This window comes from Silurus aristotelis (genome assembly GCF_946808225.1).
Source record: "Silurus aristotelis genome assembly, chromosome: 2".
In the NCBI taxonomy this organism is placed as follows: Eukaryota; Metazoa; Chordata; class Actinopteri; order Siluriformes; family Siluridae; genus Silurus; species Silurus aristotelis.
In genome coordinates, this window is record NC_139575.1 from 24,958,196 (window position 1) to 24,975,003 (window position 16,808).

The following is a 16,808-nucleotide window of genomic DNA, read 5'->3' on the forward strand; positions in this document are numbered from 1 at the left end:
AAGAGAGAAAAGTAGACTACAATAGAATCGTTAAACTAAGAGGGAATGTGTGGTAAACCTGTTAACCTTAACTTATGATAATTAGTTTGCCTTTGTGAACAGATCATTTCAGTTCTTCCATAATATCTTGATCAAACCACTGTCTATGAGCAAAATAAATCAAATGTGGCACCACAAGAATATGTCCTAATTGTACTGCAGTAAATGTATGGTCAAGTCATGCTAGAGCTTGACCTTGCTGATATACATGACCTACGTTCTGCTAACTTTCCCAGGCAAGCCCCAACATGAAACAGTTTGTGATGGGTGTTAGTGACATGAACTGCCCCAGAAGCCCTTTCATCTCCTCAGATGCTTCTAGTCCATGTATGTGTGTGTGTGTGTGTGTGTGTATGTATGTGTGTGTGTGTGTGTGTGTGTGTGTGTGTGTGTGTGTGTGTGTGTCCAGCTGATGTCCACCTTGTCTGTTAGCTGCTCCTGCACTACACCTTAACAACATGGACTTAATATGTGATAATTACTTTTTTGAATTTTTAGTACAATCTTCAAATATTGCACTTCTACATAGGATCTTTACAATTTCACATAATCACATATCTGTCTTATAGCTCACATATCTTCCTGCCTGAATTACTAGGAGAATAAAAAAAATAAATGGGTAAATGGAAAAATGACACATTCTGCCAAGCTCAAGTCACTTCATTGCACTGTACATTAATATTCCATTATTTTGGTCTATATTAGGATTCCAGTCACATCCACGCATTAACACACTGACACACCCACACTGCTTTTTACCGGGTCACACTGAAGATGGAAAGGGAGGAGGGGGTTACTATGGTTGCTATGGCAACACGTACTGATCCATGTGCCGCATACTCTGAGGCACGCTGCTGCAGCACAACCAGGGAAGGAGAGACAGGAACAGAGAGAGAGAACATACGGGGAAAAAAAGAACGACAGCGAGATTGGGTGGGATCATCTCCTGCAACCCATCGTCATTCCTCCCACACTACCTATCCCCACCCTTCAGTTAATGCAGCAAATTATTAGCAGTTTACACATAACTGTGATCTAAATGTGACTGTTATCATTTTAAAAAAATACAATTTCTTCATTTTTTATATTCATCCCAAATTACAAAAACGCATTTATTTAGCTCTGGTTTGTCTCTGCTAGCTTGTGTGTTTAATGCTGTGTAGTGATAAGGAAAGAGGATTCTGTGTGGGCTGTTATCATCACATGCTTTGTCTTAAGCATTAGCTCACTCCATCTATCAAATGCTAAAAAAAACCCACCAAACAGACCCATCTTTTTTTCCACTGTACTGTGGGAGACGGATGAATAGCTGGCAGATATGACCAGGCCAGATGCCTAAGATCTGCTGTCTTTTGTGTTTAAATGCATTAAGCACAACTGACAGCGCACAATATTAGTATGTCCAAAGACGGGGTGTGTGTAAGAGAAGCGATTGCACAGCGGGGTGGTCAAATCCTTTCTCTAAAGGTCTGATGTGGCTGTAGCTTTTTATTCCAGACAAATAGGAGACAAATAGTAGATGTACGAAGACTAAGAACTGCTGAAGGATATTTAAAAGATTTTAAAGGCTTTTTACAATGCCAATGATCCACAGTCAGCAAAGAACTACACTAGCACTAGAAACTGAAGGCACATTTCAATGTAATTCATCTTCGTTCCTGCAAAATAAAGTCTATGTCATGTGGCTGTCACATTTAAGAGGTCGCTTTTTTAAAGATAGATACAATGACTTAATTGTGGATCAATTTTTCACCATCAACATATCCACATACAAGATTTAATCTAAAGTGTTAACATACATTTAACACATTTTTTTCTTGGTCTGAAAAGAGTTCCCTAGTTTACACTGAAAACAGCCAAACTGATCTCATCCACAGATTACAGTGGATTCGGTACCAAGTTGTGACAGTAGCTACAGATGCCTTAACTTGCCATGCCATTTTGTAAACTTGAATGTGAATTTCTTTTGAAATTGCACATTTCAATTTAACATAAACGAACATGTATCATGTAAAAATAAACATGTAAAAATAAAATCACCATGAGAGAAATGTTTATGATCGTTGGCATATAATTTGGTTTGGAAACATAGACATGCGCAATCACTGCCTTTTATATCTCCTTCTTAAGTGATTTGAAAACATGGATGGAAATCAGTTTTAATAACAGTGTATACATGTATTTCTTTTGATACATTCTGTTCAAAAAAGCAGCAAAAAATAGTTGTGTATGCAGACATCTACATTTCTTTGCCCCAGCACAAAAATCAATAGTCATTATTTATCCATCCTGGAGCTTAATTTTTTTCCCCATCTATTTTATATTGATCCCAAACTCCTACTGTGAAGGTCCAACCAGGAGAAAAAAATGTACAGCTCACTATGCACTAGCTTCATTGGGATCAGCAATCAGTCAAGTTTCACATACACATAGTTCATCTCTGGAGTCTCAGATGTGTTTTTAGTGTCTATTTTTACAGCCTAGACATAAAGTATGATCAAAATGAGGAAACCACAGACTTAACATTTGAATTAGATGCAGCCTATTAAAGAATCTGCTGCTGTGTTCCAGGTTGAAGAATGTTTTGAATACAGCTGAGAAATGCAGCCTACATTCCAGGAGTGTTTGAAGATGACAATTAGAAGTAACCCACAACTATTTGAGAATGCACAATAGACTTAGCAAAGTTTTGGTGCTGAAAAATCTAGCTGCAGATCATATGCGAAAGAAAAGAAATAATGTATATGAGGGATTTTGCTAAATTGGTATATATGTGCTGACAAATGTAAATCACATATATAAAGCTATAGCTACTATGGTCTGGATTGTATAGAGTCCTAAGCAAATCTCATTGGGTGTGAGGTAAAAATACAACCAATAAATGAGTCACTTTTAAACACTAGGGCCAATTAATAGACAACCCACCCACTGACATGCTTTGGGAGGTATAAATAAACAGAAGAAGCTAAAGGAAGTCCATATACAGACACAAAGACAACATGCAAAACTAAACAGACAATCCTGAGCTCCAGATCATGCCTGCCATGCCCAGGAAGTGTAACATCAGCTGTAATATATACAGTACTTTACAACACACCTTAAAGCATCTTTTACAGTACATTTTAAAATATACTTTACATTCAATTGTGAGTTCTAGTTATGTTGTTACCAAGGTGTGGTGCTTTTCAAAGAATCCAGTACTATTTGTATTTATACATTTGCAGAAATCTGTAGATGTAGAGTTAAGTGATGTAGAGTTAGAGTCTTAATGAACAAGAAAAGAAAGAACTATTCTAAATGTCATGAAAAGAATCCTTGAGAGAAACCAGATTCAAAAGAAGATACTGCCAGATAGTGGGATTATAAATGATTATGATATTTAGATGTAAAGTGTCAAACAGTACGAATTGATTAAAAGATTATCTGTATCATTTCTGATTTTCTCAATGAGTCTCTGGCATAAAATGTTGCACTTGTGTCAAAGTGGCTTGTTATACCACCTTATTTTACATGACCAACTACTGAGTAGAAGCCCTTGTAGATGCTAATTAGAAGTTGTATATCTTTGGGGTGCTGCAATAAATCCCAGGGTAAAGCTAAACTTCCATGCAGTTTACACAGGAAACTGACACTCCAGCCCACTCAAATAACCTGTGCCAAATAATATCAAATCAAGATGGCCATGCACACTGTGAACAATGTAACGTACAGTTTTCTTTTATAACACTTTCTTTTAAAGGTTTATAATAAGTTTATATTTAATTTAAAAATGTCAATTCACAATATTAGTTATCAGTACCAAATGACTTGTTGCTAAGCTACTGCTAATGCTCTGTTGTTGCTGTGCTACATTTTTAGTCCAAGATTTTGCATGAATTTTTTAAGTTTACTATCGTAAATCAGTACAGATATCCAGTCAGATGTATAAATGTAAAATGCATTTAAAGGTACTTTATGTGCTGTGACAGCAAGAACAATAGGTATGCTTTCACTGAGCCATCCATGTTTTTTCTCCCACCTAGACGTCAAACTTGCTGAGGATGGAAATTACGCCGCTACAACTTGACCATTAGCACTTACAAAGCACCATGAAGGCAGCAAACAAACCCTAGGCAGTTTACAGAGGAACTCAACAATCCAGTCTCTGACTTAACACACATGCTCTAAGGCCCCTGTTTAGTGCTGAGCACCCTAAATAATTCAGACCCCCATCCCCCATTTATTTACCACACTCTTAGTACTTTCTGTAATGGACAGTACTAAAACAGCTGGAATGAGCAGCCTAACATTATACAACCTAGCAAAGAGGCATAATAATAATGAGTGGAATGCAAAACAATTTATAATATTCTTTGCTGCAAATTTTACAACACCTTATTTTGTATGGCTCCATTAATAAAGTTTAGAACATGTAATGGGATTTGGATTTTAGATAGAGCACAGTTATGTTTCTGGGACCACTACCTCAAAAGGGCTAAACTCTGTACTGCTCCAAATTCAGGTTGCATTTCCTTAGCAGTCATCCTCATCAACATTGGTGCAAGTACTAATGAGGCTGATTAGCATTCTTCCTTTGATGTCTAGTGCACCAACATTCAGATAATAGAGGACCACTACAAGGCTTTTGGTCCTCTTTCAACTATATTGACTAGAACACACTATACTACAGTAATCCCCCGCTTTACCGCGGTTTGAATCTTGCACTCCCCCCTTCCCGGTTTATCGCAGAATTGCATTTGCCACATAATGCATTTGTTTGGCTAATTTTCCCGGTCTCTTGCGGAAAGCACGATAGGCCAAAAAACTTATAGGGAATTGTTTTTATGGAGTTTTATGTTGAAATAATGAAATGTATTAATAAAAAATATAATTATTTATTATAAAATAAAGTAAAATGTTTGTACTGTATACATAAAATAGCATTTTTAGCGTCTGTTTATCACGGTTTTTCGTTTATCGCAGGCGGTTTTGGAACGTAACCACCGCGATAAACGGAGGATTACTGTATATAAAAAATGTCAAATTAAAACATTGGCTTACATTGGTTACATTGGCAAATGGTATTTAACATATTTTTCACCATGTAGTATTTCACATCCATCCTTTTCATATTTTCAAAACATACTTCATAATTTAAATATATCACATATACAGTTACAGTGCCTGTCAAAAGTTTTAAGTCTTTTATTATTTTTTTTATTTACTTTGACCAAACAAATGTTTGAATGTACAGATGGTGGGTTTAATTAGCTGCAGTCCAGACAGAATTGCATGGAGTTGAATGATGGAATAATAATGATGTTTCGACCTGCTTCTACCTCCATGTTTGACTGTGGGTGTGAGGCAGTCTAGTCACATCTTCTCTCCTGTTCTCCATCTTACATAAGTTCTTGTATTAGAGCAAAAAATTTCAAATTTAGATTCATCAGTCCACAGAACTTTATTCCAGTCCAATTTTTGTGTGTTTTTGCGTTTTCTATTGGTTGCCTATAAACAATTGGCAAATTCAAGTTTCTTGACAATACAAAACTATGTATTTCCAAACTTTTGACAGCCACTGTATATAGGAAAAAGGTAAGTATTGAGCATAATATATAATCTTTATTTATTTATTTAATTATATTAATTTCTCACTACCTGAGCAAGAGTAAAAACAATGTCACTTGTTAATGTTGCGTTCCACTGTGATGTATATGAGATGCATTGAGATAAATGGAAGTCATCGAGGGGGAGTGGTGGCTCCAGCGGTTAAGGCGCTGGGTTGCCGATCGGAAGGTCTGTGGTTCGAGCCCCGGTATCGCCAGGCTGCCACTCTTGGGCCCTTGAGCAAGGCCCTTAACCCTCTATGCTCCGGGGGTCCCTTACGAGGGAAATATCAAGGTCCGTGACGTCGGAGTGACGTGGGGCCGCCTTCCCGTGGGCTCACCACCTGCAGGAGGGACCGTAAGGGGCGGTGCTGTGAGGATTGGGCAGCAGTCAAAGGCGGGGTATGCCTGCTTAGACTGCTGCCCCCGCGACCCGAATTACGGATAAGCGGGAGAAAATGAATGATGAATGAAGGAAGTCATCGAATAAATATAATATTCACAACAAGAAGCTCTTTTAGGCTTTGAGATTATACAGTTTTAGTGAAAATGAATGTATTTCCCAGATCAAAATATTAAATCAAGAGTCCAAATAATTGTGGATGATCTCATAATAGCACAGAACAAAATCACCTAATGAACAGGTACAAAAGAGCATTTAATATGAGCAAAACTTAAAATTACAAGCATGATGCAGGTTTATGGCTTCTTTAAGCATGATGATTATGCATTTAAAAACAAAGCTCATATATTAAGTGAAATCAATTAATATCATCAGCCTTTGCCCTTTATGTCAGTTAAGGAGCATGTTACCTTCGCACAAGAATTTCATTTTTCATCTATACTCTGATTCTTGATTACATTTGACAGTAAAGCTGACTTGACTTGAGAACACAACGAGAGCTATGAGAATAACAACACAGCTGTGATTTGTTTCCCGGCATGAGCCAAAGGCAAGTGCTGTAGATCATCACAAGCGTGATATTATTTTGTGATAACACATGACTTCAGCTCTAGCACATCTACCCTAGAGAGAAGTGCCTAATTCCTGAAGAACTGAAATGGAGACACTATGAAAGTAGGGCTGGCGTTGAACTTAAAAATACAAAGAGGACATTTAAACCCCAACTTGCTTCATAACATGGAAAGTGAGGAAAGCAAGAAATTAGAGACAAAATGAAGATAGATTAGGCTTTATACAAAATAGAACCTGGCATACTGGTGCTCTAATGGCATCATCAGGGGATTTTAATCATATTTCTTTCTCCAGTATTTTACTAGATTTTATCTATTTGTAAGCTGCTCAGCCTGGCAGAATAAAACATAAGACTTGCTGAATGCTAAAATGATGTAGGCTTATATATTCACCATTCAGCTACAAATGGCAGATTAATCCACATCCATGTCCTTTTCATGTTTTTGTTCAGGCTTGTTTTCCAAAAGCAGCCTATACTCATAAGGAAAGTAACACAATGGTCACATAAATCCACTAAGGCTCAGGAGGAAATCAACCGTGAAGTGCTATACAAGCCACTTAAGGACAGTAATAATAGTGTAGCGAACTGTAGATCACACAATTCCTCTCCAAATGTACTATTTCCAACTCTGGAGTACCTCCAGGATAAAGATTCTTATGAATAAGAAAAAAGTATGATAGGAACATGAAGAAGAAGATGAGCCATCTGCCCTTTGAAAAACCATCATATTTTCATCACCCATCTCTGGGGCCACCAGCTGGTTGTCACACTTAACCGCTCAACTACCCACTTCCTCACACCTTACAAAGTACATATTAGCAGGATTACTGATGCCTACTCATCAGCAACAGTGACAGTTGTTTGTGGATGGCTCAGTCATCCAGCTCTAAAAAACATAGCTGTGTATGTGTCCACTGCTACAAAGAGTCAGCTTAGCTCAATAGTTATAGACCATTAACAGTGACATCTTATATCACTTAAGAGTCTTGGTCCACCCCAGACTCCTAGTTCATGAATCATGAGACCCCTTTTGGCTTGCATATCAGGAACATGATGGCTGAGTAATTATTTACATCCTGCAGAGTGCTTACTATTAGAACTAGCAGTGCTGTTTTTTTTTTTAAAGTCTCTAGTGCTTTCAACACAATCCAGTCACCACTGCAAGGAAGGAAACTGGATGAAACACAGGTGTGTGTCCTTATGATCTCATCTCATGGATCACAGACTTCCTGACTAGCAGGCCCCAATTTGTAAAGCAAAGGAACTATATGTCTGAAAACATAGTAAACAACAAAGGAGAGCCCAGAGGATGTCATTTCCTGTTTACCTTCTGCCCTTCTGACAAATGGGTGTCATGTAACTTATCCCTGAACACTTTTTTTAAAACTCAGCTCAAGATTTTATGATGTATTTCTTCTGTGAATATTGTATGGAAATGTTTTTTTGTCTATTTTGAATTTTGGATGGATGTTGTATTGTCTTTAGGCTGGAAATATCTCTTTGTTGTTTTGTATGGTCTTGAGAAATTACATGCAAAAAGAATTTCATTGTTTACCAGGACACATGACAATAAAGTAAACTGCCCTGATTCGGCTTGAAATTTCTGATGATTCAGCTATTGTTGGGAGTATTGTAGGATTGTAGGATTGTAGGATTTACAGAAAGCATAGTATAGAACTGCTGTGAATGGCTTTGTTTGAGGCTAAAACCCTATGCAGATGGCTAAACTCAAATAACCTCCTAGTTGATTTCTCAATGAAAAGAACCTCTCATAATCCAGCCTGAGAAGTATCTGGGTGAAGAAGTAGACAATGGACAGAATCAACATATCAAGAGAACCGATTCACTCTTTGGATCAGTCTAGACCCCCTAGAAATAGTGGTGCTAAGGACAACAAAAGCTAACTACATTATTATAATATTTATTGACCATTAGTAAAATTTGTGTGTTCTACATGTTACCCTTTTATTCTTATTCTTTACTTTGCTTTGTGTGACTGCTGCAACCAAGCAGCTATCTATCTATCTATCTATCTATCTATCTATCTATCTATCTATCTATCTATCTATCTATCTATCTATCTATCTATCTATCTATCTATCTATCTATCTATCTATCTATCTATCTATCTGTCTGTCTGTCTATAAATATGGCTGCAAATCACTAAGAAATGCGTGAATTTAAATTTCCCACTTGACCTTCTGTTGCTTGAGTAACGCATGCTCTATATTGCATCGATGGTCTAAAGTTATCCTGTTTTCAATATTAAATTGGCTTTCTAGCAGGAGCTGTCTGTCTATCATTAATCTGTGTCTTTTTTTTGCTTATGAGACAGAATATACACAACCTGGTTACAGTCTTTTAGAACTTACTGACCTTTCTAAATGGTTATCTTGAACAGTCTGTTGCTTTGAATACTTTTGTGTTACTATTTTTAATTTTGGCCAGCATGCCATTTTGTGTGGAGGTATTAGTTCCCTTCAGGTCTGCCAATTGTGACAAATGCTTTGATTCTAAGCAATAAGAAAGCCTCTGGTTCGTATAGCCAAACATACCCTTAATAACCAAACAAGCGCATCCCTACAGTATCACTATCGTTTCAGAACAGGAGGGAGAACTTACCCGTTGGCAAGATTATCGTCGTCATCATCATCCTCATTCAAACTCTTGCTCATTAGGTCAGAATCGCTCAGGTAGCCGGATTTGAGGTCGCCATCTCCTGTGTCCAGGGTCTCAATAAGTTCAATGTGGGAGGTGTTGCCAAGGCGACTCGAACACCGGGCAGGCATGGTATGAGAGGTGTATTGGGATGCAGCTTTTGAACCCAGTGGGTAACCGGTGGAAGATGGGGCATCGCCAGCCTGTAGTCGAGGACTGGCCTGGCCATGACGCCAGGACAGTGGAGAGGAGCGGTTGGAGAGGCTGGAGACACTACGGGCATTGGTGTCATCACTGTCATAGCACATGCTACTATCCAGGCAACTGAAAGACAAATGAAAAGATGACTTTTTTAGGTTTTTCATTAATATTAATGATAACCATTCAATATGATACATCTATTATACATTCATTAATTATGCAAACATAGAAACAGTTTGGTTGATAGATATAATCACCGATTCCATTAAATATTTCCAACAAATGATTCATCAGTAAACCCATCCACACTCTGTGTGGCAAAATCTGAACATATGTGCTTGCAGAACCTGGCATTGGCTGAGGCTTTTCTACACTAGGTAGAGGTTGTATAACTTAATGTGACTGTCCAAATAAATACTATAAGAGTTTCCTCTAGGGCTTTGCACAAAGCTGTTTTTTTAGATTTCCACTAGAGAAATGTCAATCACAGATGAGAACAAGGGTTGGGTGGAGGACACGCAAACTAAGTCGTAGGACACTCAAACTAAGTATCTCAACTTATAATGAATTGATAATAAATTAAGCAACAATAATACACAGAGACTAACTTTGTTCTAATCTGTCATTCGATGAGTGATTTGCATTTTAGTGCACATCATTCTGTCAGTCCTGCAACAATAGGTCTAAGAAAGGCTTGGCTGAGTTCACTTTACTTAATTGAGGATGTGAATTAAAAAAAACCTGGAAGATCTGGATAGACATGTATGGGTGGAGAGGAATTCTGAGCACTCCATTACATTGCGTGAGATGACTAAGAGGAGATTATTGAGCTGCAAAAGTGGATAGTATTCAGCTACATGCTCTTTAGACTCTTTGTAGTTAATAGTCCTATAAACTTTTTGTTCTGTTAACATAGAAACGAAGCGTTTTATGAAATTAATGCAAAATAGTTTGTACAACACAAAATACTATGCTTTCTAAAGAAATCATTTTCACATAATATCATATAATCCATTATATTTAATCTAAAAATCATTTTAGTGCATATCACATAGGAATCCTAGATATGCTTATTAGCTTTAGTATCATATTTGACATTTTAGAGCAAATAAGCTAATAAGAATCAGTATTGTTTATGTCTATACGAGCAACTTTTTTCATGTGTGATTACATACATTAATATATTTCAATATATAATAGTATATATAGTATATTTCAAGCTTTTGCTTGAGTCTTTTCTGCTTGTGTTTCTGTCAAACACAGAAAAGGTTGCTTGGGTCAAGGTTGTAAAATACATATCACAGCAGCTCAGATATTGTTTAACTGGATTTTAACAGAAATACTAAAAAGGCCATAAAGGAAGAGGGATATCCTGTGAGTTTTCCATTAGGATTCAGGTTGGGGGTATCTGCTTAAGAGATATTGCTAAGCCATGGATGTCCACTATAACTCTGAGAGACAAGGAAGATACAATCATAGCAGGGCCATAGAACTGTTTTTTGGCTAGAATCATGCATGTACTGTCCTCTTTCATATAAACACAGCGTTTAGTGGACCCTGGCTTCTCTTAAAGGACTCAGGGATATGAGGTGAGCAGATTCTATGTGGGTTTAATAGGGAGTTTGGCATTTGCTGACAGTGAAAGCCATATAAGCTTTTTTGTATTTGTGAAGAACTGAATCCAGGTGTTTGGACAGCATCGTGGCATCCTTCCCAAAAGCAATTGTGTATGTGTGCAAGTTGCAAAGTGTATGTGTGTGTATGACTGGGTCCTTGTTTTTGTACACAGTCTACTTTGCACAGTAAGTGCTGTTTACAAGCAGTTTTGGTTTCTTACGCTCAATGAGTTGCTTTGTAACGGTAAAATATCCTGCATATGTACGAATAGAAGCGTGTGTGTCTTACCCGTGGCTGAGTTGGGTCCCTCGCAGGCTGGACATGGTGTCTTCCAGGTTCTGCCGGAGATCCAGAACATTCTGAACAGTACGTTTCCTTTGAGACTCTCGATCTACCAAAGACACCAACAGCACAGTATCAGTCACTTTTATCTGACACATCAACCACAAATAAGACAATATGCATTCTTACCTCATGTAAAGATTTTTGGTGCTATACTACTATATTATTCTTTGCTGGCAGAAATTGAAGCATAAATGTGGTATAATGTCATGGTAAACTTGAACTTAAAAAAAAAGTACTTGTCTCATATAACACTTTTATACCTGGGCTGTATTCAGAGTTTGCAAGTTAAATTCACTATTAAATATTCAGAGTCATCTTACGCAGACTCTTCCATCCACTTCCCATTCTGCGGCTCAGATTATTCAAATTACATTTATCATGTTTGGAAGTAGAAGGTTTTTCAATAGCACAGAGAACACAAAGTCCATGGTTAAACAGAAACACTTGTTTTTAAGAAGAAAAATGGGATAGAAAACATAGACTGAAAAAGCAGATAGTATTCATTACCTGCCTGGCAATACAATGCAACAATTTAAAATGAAACAACTTCTAATAAATTACAAATAGAAGCATAGTTTCATTGTATATTGTGTGTGTGTGTGTGTGTGTGTGTGTGTGTGTGTGTGTATATATATATATATATATATATATATATATATATATATATATATATATATATATATATATATATATATATACAGTGAGGAAAATAAGTATTTGAACACCCTGCTATTTTGCAAGTTCTCCCAATTAGAAATCATGGAGGGGTCTGAAATTGTACTCGTAGGTGCATGTCCACTGTGAGAGACTTAATGTAAAAAAAAAAAAATCCAGAAATCACAATGTATGATTTTTAAACTATTTTTTTGTATGATACAGCTGCAAATAAGTATTTGAACACCTGAGAAAGTCAATGTTAATATTTGGTACAGTAGCCTTTGTTTGCAATTACAGAGGTCAAACGTTTCCTGTAGTTTTTAACCAGGTTTGCACACACTGCAGGAGGGATTTTGGCCCACTCCTCCACACAGATCTTCTCTAGATCAGTCAGGTTTCTGGCCTGTCACTGAGAAACACGAGTTTGAGCTCCCTCCAAAGATTCTCTATTTGGTTTAGGTTTGGAGACTGGCTAGGCCACGCCAGAACATTGATATGCTTCTTACAGAGCCACCCCTTGGTTATCCTGGCTGTGTACTTCGGGTCATTGTCATGTTGGAAGACCCAGCCTCGACCCATCTTCAATGCTCTAACTGAGGGAAGGAGGTTGTTTCCCAAAATCTCGCAATACATGGCCCCGGTCATCCTCTCCTTAATACAGTGCAGTCGGCCTGTCCCATGTGCAGAAAAACACCCCCAAAGCATGATGCTACCACCCCCATGCTTCACAGTAGGGATGGTGTTCTTGGGATGGTACTCATCATTCTTCTTCCTCCAAACACGTTTAGTGGAATTATGACCCAAAAGTTCTATTTTAGTCTCATCTGACCACATGACTTTCTCCCATGACTCCTCTGGATCTTCCAAATGGCCATTGGCAAACTTAAGACGTGCCTGGACATGTGCTGGTTTAAGCAGGGGAACCTTCCATGCCATGCATGATTTCAAACCATGACGTCTTAGTGTATTACCAACAGTAACCTTGGAAACAGTGGTCCCAGATCTTTTCAGGTCATTGACCAGCTCCTCCCATGTAGTTCTGGGCTGATTTCTCACCTTCCTTAGGATCATTGAGACCCCACGAGGTGAGATCTTGCATGGAGCCCCAGTCCGAGGGAGATTGACAGTCATGTTTAGCTTCTTCCATTTTCTAATGATTGCTCCAACAGTGGACCTTTTTTCACCAAGCTGTTTGGCAATTTCCCCGTAGCCCTTTCCAGCCTTGTGGAGGTGTACAATTTTGTCTCTAGTGTCTTTGGACAGCTCTTTGGTCTTGGCCATGTTAGTAGTTGGATTCTTACTGATTGTATGGGGTGGACAGGTGTCTTTATGCAGCTAATGACCTCAAACAGGTGCATCTAATTTAGGATAATAAATGTTGTGGAGGTGGACATTTTAAAGGCAGACTAACAGGTCTTTGAGGGTCAGAATTCTAGCTGATAGACAGGTGTTCAAATACTTATTTGCAGCTGTATTATACAAATAAATAGTTTAAAAATCATATATTGTGATTTCTGGATTTTTTTTTTTTTAGATTATGTCTCTCACAGTGGACATGCACCTACGATGACAATTTCAGACCCCTCCATGATTTCTAAGTGGAAGAACTTGCAAAATAGCAGGGTGTTCAAATACTTATTTTCCCCACTGTATATATATATATATATAGTATTATTAGTATTTCTGCATTATTAGAGCATGAAAATGAACCGGAATGATCTCAGTGATAAAAATTAATCTAAATTTAACAACATGGCTTCCACCCTCATTATTTGGTTGATTTTAAAATAGCTGATATCCAATTTTTCTACACAATGAGCAGGAAGTAAAGTGGCTCATGACGTTTAGGTAGGTGTGACAAACATTGAATCTACTGTTGTTTATTGAGAGGCAGCAAGAGACTAAAAAGGCCATGAAAATATATATATTGTGTGCATGTTAATGTAGCCAAGATTACAAGATATTATATATCAGCTTCATGAAACCCTAACGTGTTCATAAGATGCACTCTCTTTTCAATCTCGGTTTATAACATACCCCAGGAAAATCTGACCAAGTCCTCACCTGGTATGGTTAGAGCTCAATAAATTAGCATAATTGCATTCTTATAAATGTTGGTCCTTAAGATAAGCAATGACAGGTGTAAACTAGTTTTTATGGATTTCACCAGGAAAATGATAAATAAATCAATAACATAAGGTTTGTCTATATCTGAAGTGTGCAACACTACACATGCATAACCTAGCTCTGAATATAGCCCTTTATGTGTAATACTCAACACTTAAAAAAAAAAAAATTTTAACCAATCACTTGATCAGAACCAGGAAGCTAACATTTTCTAAATGTCATGCTTTGCATCTTCCATGGGAACTAATCTAAAAACCAGAACACTGTCTTGCTCATATACCCATCCACATAAAATAAGCTGGAAAAACCAAATAATTAGGCCTACAACAAAATGCCCTTTAGTTTATGCTACTATTTATGAAGTAAACATGTATCTAACACACACCGCTTCCTGTTAGCAACCTGTCTACCTGGCGTACATGGCTGTTCGGCATGTCATCAGTATGACCAATCAATCCCATGGTGCAGTTAGGCATGATGTCTGACATTATTAATGGCTGTATTGAGCTACAGAGAATGAGAGAGTGAGAGAAACACCAGCACTGTACAAGGGTTATGGGAGAATTGAATATTCCTTGTCAGTCATTTCCATTCCCATGGGAGCCAAAGGAATTAACAAGTGCCCTAATTAGCGGTCACTCAAGGGACTACAGTTGTATTTTAGTACACTGTGTACAGGATCAGTCTAGCTTATCAATTAAAGAGTGATCAGCAGAGATATGACATGCATGTAATTGATCTCACGTGTTAGTTACACTGTAACACGCTCGAAATAAATCAGAGCAAATATTACATAAATGAGTTTAGTATTATGTAACACACTGACAGCCAACAAATCTAAATGAGGCACGAAAATGGATTAGAAACACTGAAGGTTTATTAAAATACACAAATATTTAAGGATAAATGTAATGCTATATGAGCTCAAAGAGATTCTGTGGACAGTATGCTGGTATTAAGCTTAATGTGATGAAACGTTGTAGAAATGAATTTTTAAGGTCACTGAGTCCAGAGCGACACATTTATTTCCTGGGTGGTAGAAGTGGGTCACTCACACAGACAGTGACAGTGTAGAACTACAGAAAAACCCACTGCTGCTTCTTTCTGGCCCCTGTTCAGCTGTGTATTTATGTAAGTATCCCAAAATTATAGCTGCTATTTTATGATATTGCTCATACAGTATCCACTTCTATGCCTCCACATCTACTGCAGTGTCCTTGCTCCTTTTAACTCTCCTCATGCTGGGGTCGTATGTTAGAAACACAGTTAGGTTCCTCATTGTGTATTCTACCAAAACACAATCTTTATGCTCAGCATGTTAATTTCCCCCTTTCTAAGAAATGCAATACCAAAGACACATTGTGCCTTCCAGACTTGGCTACATGTCTCCTGGCTCTCTTTTGTTGCTGTCCATCCTTTTTTTCTTTACCATCGTGTTTTTATGCTGCCAACTTAACTGAAGTCTGTTGTGTACAGTGCACCACAGCCAAGCACAAAGAGCCAAATGTATCCACAGGCTCTTAAGTTTCTGTCTCTTGTGTCTGCTTCTCAATTCAGTCCATTGTCCTGCTGAAGATATTTCAGTCAGAGTTTCTGCAGTGGGCCTAAAGCCCAGTCCAGCTGCACTACGCTGTAACAACAGCTGCACGCACAGAGAAAACCAATGTTTTATTCCCTATCCCAATCTGGTCGCAATACAAGAGTAAGTATGCTGTTTCTTTGGGCATGACTGAGAACGATTAGAAGTGAAGATGTCTATAAGGAAGTCCATTATGCTGGAGTATGTGGCACAGAACCCTGAAATGCATAGTGGAAATGAGACTCTTTGAAGAGTTGCATACATTATGGAAGAGAAAAGATTTTGAGGAAAAGCATTATTGATCTTTAGTCCTCAGTCTCCAATAGCTTATTCTTGACCTAAATAATGATAAATATTGTTCAACAGCTAATGAATTACATTATGAATAAAGACTAAAAATCTGATGTAAACCGTATTAATTGGGCGTTCCTTTCACTGTGCCTCAGTCACTAAGTAACATTGTGCAATAGCCCTTTATGTAGACTTGAAGAGCCCTATTTTGCCTGAGTCAATATGTTGAATGCAGGCCAAGGTTTACTCTTATTAGCCAGCAAGTGATTTAAGTGAGGAGCAGCTATGAAAATGAACTTCCCAGCAAAGAACTTCACACATCAATGTGTAAGTCTTCCGTGCATACTATCAACAATTATCTCTGTTCTTAGGGAAATATTGCATTTTAATTACATGCATATCACATTTGACTGACTAATCACACTTTTCTGATTTGATTTGCTCTTTGAAACTATTTCTCAATTTATAATAAATATTAAAAGGTATTTATGCAATTTCAAATGTAAGCAATGTCAAATGGACTGCTGGTAAATCATAGTATAAAACCTACATAATATATTTAAACTTACAATATTATCTTGGTGTATATTAACATGGTTGTACTTCCTTAGGCAGCTTTGAAGCAAGTGTTTTATGCTCTGTCCACCAATTCATACACCATGTATATGAATTATATAGCTTCATTTTTCATCTATTTAGATCACTTTGTAAAGGCTTTATTTTAGAATAGAT

At 37.5% G+C, this 16,808-nt stretch overlaps 2 protein-coding genes across 4 annotated transcripts in view; one reads left to right on the plus strand and one right to left on the minus strand.

Annotated features, from left to right (window-relative positions):
* LOC310737330 (uncharacterized protein) overlaps window positions 1–16,808 on the plus strand; it is a gene marked incomplete at its 3' end in the record, with an annotated part of 188,975 nt that overhangs the window by 78,930 nt on the left and 93,237 nt on the right. The gene's annotated exons all lie outside the window — the stretch shown is intronic.
* nav1b (neuron navigator 1b) overlaps window positions 1–16,808 on the minus strand; it is a 78,762-nt gene that overhangs the window by 44,064 nt on the left and 17,890 nt on the right. For all 3 annotated transcript variants that reach the window (XM_083528705.1, XM_083528707.1, XM_083528706.1), the window contains 2 exons: window positions 11,366–11,468; window positions 9,224–9,583 (listed from right to left, as the gene is read on the minus strand). In XM_083528705.1, the coding sequence (XP_083384831.1) occupies window positions 9,224–9,583; window positions 11,366–11,468 (463 nt within the window). The remainder of the gene's footprint in view (window positions 1–9,223; window positions 9,584–11,365; window positions 11,469–16,808) is intronic.